Source organism: Phyllobates terribilis, unplaced genomic scaffold (assembly GCF_046119375.1).
Source record: "Phyllobates terribilis strain yellow unplaced genomic scaffold, ASM4611937v1 Scaffold_3__8_contigs__length_932513732, whole genome shotgun sequence".
NCBI classification, from domain to species: Eukaryota; Metazoa; Chordata; class Amphibia; order Anura; family Dendrobatidae; genus Phyllobates; species Phyllobates terribilis.
The window spans coordinates 19178113-19184112 of NW_027362763.1; the positions used below are offsets into that span (position 1 = coordinate 19178113).

At 47.0% G+C, this 6000-nt stretch overlaps 1 protein-coding gene across 2 annotated transcripts in view; it reads right to left on the reverse strand.

Moving 5' to 3' along the window:
* LOC141258699 (uncharacterized) overlaps positions 1-245 on the reverse strand; it is a 204765-nt gene extending 204520 nt beyond the window's left edge. For both annotated transcript variants that reach the window (XM_073673719.1, XM_073673718.1), the window contains exon 1: positions 25-245. In XM_073673719.1, coding sequence (XP_073529820.1) covers positions 25-93 — 69 coding nt within the window. In that variant the 5' untranslated portion in view covers positions 94-245. The remainder of the gene's footprint in view (positions 1-24) is intronic.
* Between the last annotated feature and the right edge of the window lie 5755 nt (positions 246-6000).

Here is a 6000-nt window from a genome sequence, read left to right on the forward strand (position 1 = left end):
TTATAGATATATATTGGGGTTTACCTCTCCGCTCAGCAGGGAGATGATCTCCAGGGCGCACTGGATGATTCTTCGGGACGTCTCGGCCTCCATCCTCGGTCGTCGCTCAGGAGACAGATGCTGTTGGATGATATTGGAGGATGGAGACCTGGAGGCTTCTGTATATCAGCGGCTGACACCAGAGACAATAATCTGCAGCTGCTGCACTGTAGGAGATGAAGGACCTGTGATGACGTCATCACCATGTGATCATAAGAGGTGGAGCATATCACAGTTGTGGTGAAGGACCTGTGATGACATCACCACCATGTGACCATGAGGGGCGGAACTAAGCATTGAAGTGGTGGTGAAGGACCTGTGATGACATCACCATCATGTGACCTGTACATGTTCCAGTTCTCTTCGGTGATTGGGGGACATCGTGGCTATTTCCTCGTGCACAGAGGGTCGTGCTCCTTCGCTCTCTGGGATTTTCTTAGTTTCCTCCTGCACAGATGGTGGAGCTTCTTTGCCCTCTGAGATCTCTCTAGTTTCTGTCATGCAAGGTGTGGGAAAGACTTAGTGCAACACAGAGGGAATAGGGAAAGGGAGCCCACATACTAGGAAAAGGGGGGGAGTGGAATCCTCCTACTCTGGTCTAGTGTCACGCTGCCTCATTTATCGACCCTATATTGGCTCTTAACCAATCGCCGAACGCTTACCTCGCCCTGTCTTTCTCTGGCATTAGATTCAGGCTAGGTAAGGGAGGAGATGAGCACTAGTTGATCTCCACTGAACTCTAAAGCCAAAAGGAAGGACAAACAGGGGAAATAGCTTAGCTTTTAGACGACTCCAGACAAATGCGCACATGTCCTCAAACACCAGAGAGGAGGAAGTACTGCTCTTGCTGAAGTCTTCACTAGGGGTATTGAATATCGCCGGCAACTCCCTCTGAAACATAGCAGGTATTTATACACCCAGGCGAGGGAGTTATTTAGCCAGAGGGAGACAGCCGCTGGGTCCAAGAGACAGCCTCTAAGAAGATGTCTGTAATGCCAAACGTAGAGATCTCCCGCAACCAACTGCAGGGTGACTGTCTGTCACATCTGACACACCCGTGACAGTAACCCCTCCTCTACGAGTGGGCTCAGGACCTGATTTCTCAGGATAAGCGGTGTGGACTGAGCAAACCAACCTGGGGGCGTTCACCTCTGACGCTGAAACCCACATCCTCTCCTCCGGACGCTAGCCTTTCCAATGCACCAAGTATTGTAGAGAACGAAGTTGGAGACGAGAATCTACAATCCTCGAAATCTGGAACTTCAGATTACTCTCAACCATTACTGGGGGGCCGTGGTAGAGGTGAGGGCTCAAGAAGTTCCACATGCTTTTTGAGTAAGGACCTGTGGAACACGTTGTGGACCTTAAGGGCCTGAGGAAGTTCAAGATGAAATGCTGCTGGGTTAATGACAGTGGTTATTCTATAGGGACCAATAAACCTAGGTCCCAGCTTCCAAGAAGGAACCTTCAGCTTGATATTCCTGGTAGACAACCACACAAAGTCATTCACATTCAGGTCCGGACCTGGCAAGCGTTTTCTGTCAGCCATACGTTTATACTTGTCTCCTATGAACTTTAAATTACTCAGAACACCCTGCTATACCGAGGAGAGCAATGAAGCAAATCGTTCCTCCTCAGGAACCCCTGAAGCTCCTCCCCCACTAAAGGTACCAGACTGTGAGTGATAACTGTATGCACTGAAGAACGGTGACCTGCCAATGGATTCTTGTCGATGATTATTAATGGCAAATTCTGCCAGTGGTAAGTAGGATGCCCAATCCTCCCAATTTTCAGAGATGAAACACCTGAAGTAGGTCTCCAAATTCTGATTGACATACTCGGTCTGACCATTCGACTGAGGGTGAAAAGCAGAGGAAAAGGACAGCTGCACCCCCAGTCGAGAACAGAATGCCTTCCAGAACTTAGAAACAAACTGGGTCCCCCGATCAGACACCACATTGGAGGGAACCCCGTGAAGCTTCACAATCTCATTTATGAACACTTGAGCAAGTGTCTTGGCATTTGGAAGTACAGGCAATGCGACTAAGTCAACCATTTTATCTACTACCACCAAAACCACTGTTTTGCCTGCAGAAAAAGGTAGGTCAGTAATAAAATTCATGGACAAGTGTGTCCATGGCCTACTAGGCATAGGTAGTGGAAAAAGAGTACCAGACGGACAGGTATGCGAAACCTTAGAACGCGAGCAAATACTACAAGCAGCTACGTGTTCAATCACATCCCAATGCAACCCTGGCCTCAAAAACAACGAGAGAGGAGGCCCGCGGTTGCCTTACCACCTGGATGCCCAGCAAACAGAGAGTTATAATGTTTCTTAATTACTTTGCGTCGCAGATTTAATGGTACAAATAACCCTCGTGAAGGGCAGGAGGCAGGGGTGTCCAGTTCATGATACAGTGCCGAAATTACTACCCCTTTCTGTAGTATCGGGGCAGGGTTCTCATGGTCACAACCACCAGGGAAGCTTCAGGACAAAGCATCAGCCTTGACATTTTTGACCCCTGGACGAAAAGTGACAACAAAATTGAATCTGGTAAAAAAACAGGGACCATCTGGCGTTTAGCTGATTGGAGATATGACAGGTTCTTAGGGTCAGTAATAACAGTAATAGAATGGACAGCCCCCTCCAACCAATGTCGCCATTCTTTGAACGCCAATTTGATCGCCAAAAGTTCCCTATTACCCACGTCATAATTTCTCTCAGCCGAAGGCAATTTTTTAGAAAAGAAGGCGCATGGACCCTGAGACAACACAGCATCTGACGCATCAACCTTCACAATAAAGAGTTGATAAACATTGGGTTGACTGAGTATAGGTGCAGTGGCAAAGTGATTCTTTAAGGAAGAAAAATTCTGGAGGGAGGCATCCGACCATTTAGAAAAATCAGACCCATTCTTAGTCATGTCAGTAAGGGGTTTCACAATTACAGAGTAATATTCAACGAATTTCGGGTAAAAATTTGTAAAACCCAGAAAGAATTGAAGAGCCTTCAGATTCTCAGGACGTTCCCAATCAAGGACTGCACGGATCTTCTCCGGATCCATTCGAAAACCTGAAGACGACAACAAGTATCCCAAAACTGCACCTCCTAAACAGCAAAAACACATTTTTCCAGTTTGTCATAAAGTTTGTTGTCCCTTAATACCTAGAGCACCTGCTTTAACATGTCCTCGATGTGTCTCAAAATCAGGTGAGTAAACTAAAATATCGTCCAGATAGACCACCACAAACCTCCCCACCAAATGATGGAAAATATAATTTATGAAATGCTGGAATATCGCAGGTGCATTGGTCAAACCAAAAGACATAACCAGACTCTCGAAAAGTCCTTCCGGGGTATTGAACGCTGTTTTCCATTCGTCCCCTTCTCTGATTTTAACTAGGTTGTAGGCTCCCCTTAAATCCAACTTGGAGAATACCTTAGCTCCCACAACCTGGCTGAACCAATCAGGAATCAGAGGAAGAGGGTATGGATCACGGATGGTAATTTGATTTAATTCCTGGAAATCTAAACAGGGACGTAGACCCTACCGCCACGAGCGAAGATGAGGGTCTGATATGTCCCTTCTCCAGACTTTCCGCAATGAAATCCTTCATGGCTGGTTTCTCAGGCCCAGAAAGATTATACAATCTGGACTTTAGTAGTTTAGCTCCGTGGGGTCATGTTAATAGGACAGTCATAAGCACGATGAGGAGCCAAATCCTGACACCCCCTCTCAGAAAAAACATCCTCAAAACCAGACAGAAAAGCAGGTAATATTTCCGTATAGACAGTAGCAAGGGAAATATCTAAACAGTTCTCATGGTAGTAATCTCCCCATTCAATAATCTCCCTGGTTTGCCAATCCACAAACGGGTTCTGTTTAACAAGCCATGGAATACCCAAAACAATCGGTGTGAGAAGATTGTCCAGGGCATAGCAAGGGATGATTTCACAATGAACTGACCCCACCCTCAGTTTTACATTATGTACAATCTGAGTAAATGCTTTCTGTGCAAGTGGCGCCGAGTCAATGGCGAAGATGGAAATAGGCTTATCTAAAGTACAGCAAGCAAGACCATGAGTTTTCACGAACTCAACATCAACTATGCTGACTCCGGCTCCACTGTCAACAAACACAGAATTTTTCTCAGCTTTGCTCTCCAGCACCACCTCTTCTGTTAATCGAGCCTCCATTTGTTTAGGAATTGAAGGACAGGTCCCAACAAAATGTCCTTTTTTCCCACAAAAAAACATACACCTTTTTTCTTGCGAATCTCCGGGGAGATGTATGATGCAGAGACACCCCTAACTGCATGGGTTCCTCCACTCCCCCCCCCAGTACTAGTTCACCCCCAGACTGCCCCCCAGCAGAGGTACACAATCCCAACAAGAAGTCCCCAGAGAAGGTGGTCTCACCCAGTCTATCACGAAGGTGTCTCTCAAGACGTATGGCCAACGTCATGGCAGCCTCCAAGGACTGAGGGGTTTCATAGAGTGCCAAGGCATCTTTCAACCTTTCAGTAAGCTCCTCACAAAATTGACTTCTAAGGGCTGAGTTATTCCATTTGGAATCCGTTACCCATTTACGGAATTCCGAACTGTACGTTTCCACTGACCGATTCCCCTGCTGAAGGCAATGTACCCTAGACTCAGCCAAGACGACTCAGTCAGGGTCATCATAGATGAGGGCCAGAGCACTGAAAAACCGCTCCACAGACTGGAGACAAACCGAGTCCTGTGGTAAAGAAAATGGCCACGACTAAGGATCTCCCTGCAGTTGAGAGATCACAATTCCAGCCCGTTGCTCCTTATTTCCGGAGGAGTAAAGACAAAGTTTAAAATACAGTTTGCATGCCTCCTTGAATACAAAAAACTTGTCCCTACCTCCTGAAAACCTGTCCGGGAGAGCAACTTTGGGTTCAGGCTGGACAGGCCTACCTGCAGTCGCCCACATTGGCGACCTGTAGCCGCTGATGCTGCTATACCTCATCGCGGAGGTCATTTACCTCCAGAGACAGCTTGTGCAGCCGCTCTGCAACTGAACCCATACTAAGAGAGAAAGGAAAAAAAAAAACACGCACAAAAACACACACAAAAAAGCAAAGTGTCAGTTTTCTTTTTTTTTTTTGCTCGCAAGGTGTGGGAAAGACTTAGTGCAACACAAAGGGAAGAGGGAAAGGGAGCCCAGACTCTAGGGAAAGGGGGAAAGTGGAGACCTCCTAGGTTGATCTAGCATCACCATGTCTCCCTTAACGTCCCTGTATTGGCTCTGCACCAATCGACGCACGTGTGCCTCATCCTGTCTTTCCCTGGCGTATGGCTATGGCTAGGGAAGTAAGGAGATGAGCACTAGTCAATCTCCACTAAACACTATAGACAACAAGGGTAGACAAACAGGGGGAAATTGCTTAGCTTTAGACGATTCCAGACAAATGAGCATATGTCCTCAAGCTCCAGAGAGGACGAAGTACTGCTCTTGATAAGCCTTCACAAGTAGTAATGAATATCGCCGGCAACTCCCTATTAAACACAGCAGGTATTTATACTCCCAGGCAGGGTGTTAATTAGAGTGAGGTAGCCGTTGGATCCTAGAGACAGCCTCTAAGAAGATGTCTGTAATGCCAAACGTAGAGATCTCCTACAACCAACTGCAGGGCGACTGTCTGTCACCTCTGACACATCCGTGACATATGGGGATCACCCAGCATATAGCGACAGTAAAAGTGAAGGGTGCCCTACAAGTGGGGAAAGGGGGAGTGGAGACCCCTAAACAGCTCAAACGACAAACCCTGACTCCCCTATGGACCCTATATAGGTTTTGCACCTATCGCCGATCAGGAAACTTGGTCCTAGTTGATCCTAAAGCTAGGCCTAAAGCACTAGTCAGCCCCACTGCAAACTAAAGTACACACAAGGGAATACACTTAGCTTAAAGATGACACTGGGGAAAACAAGGC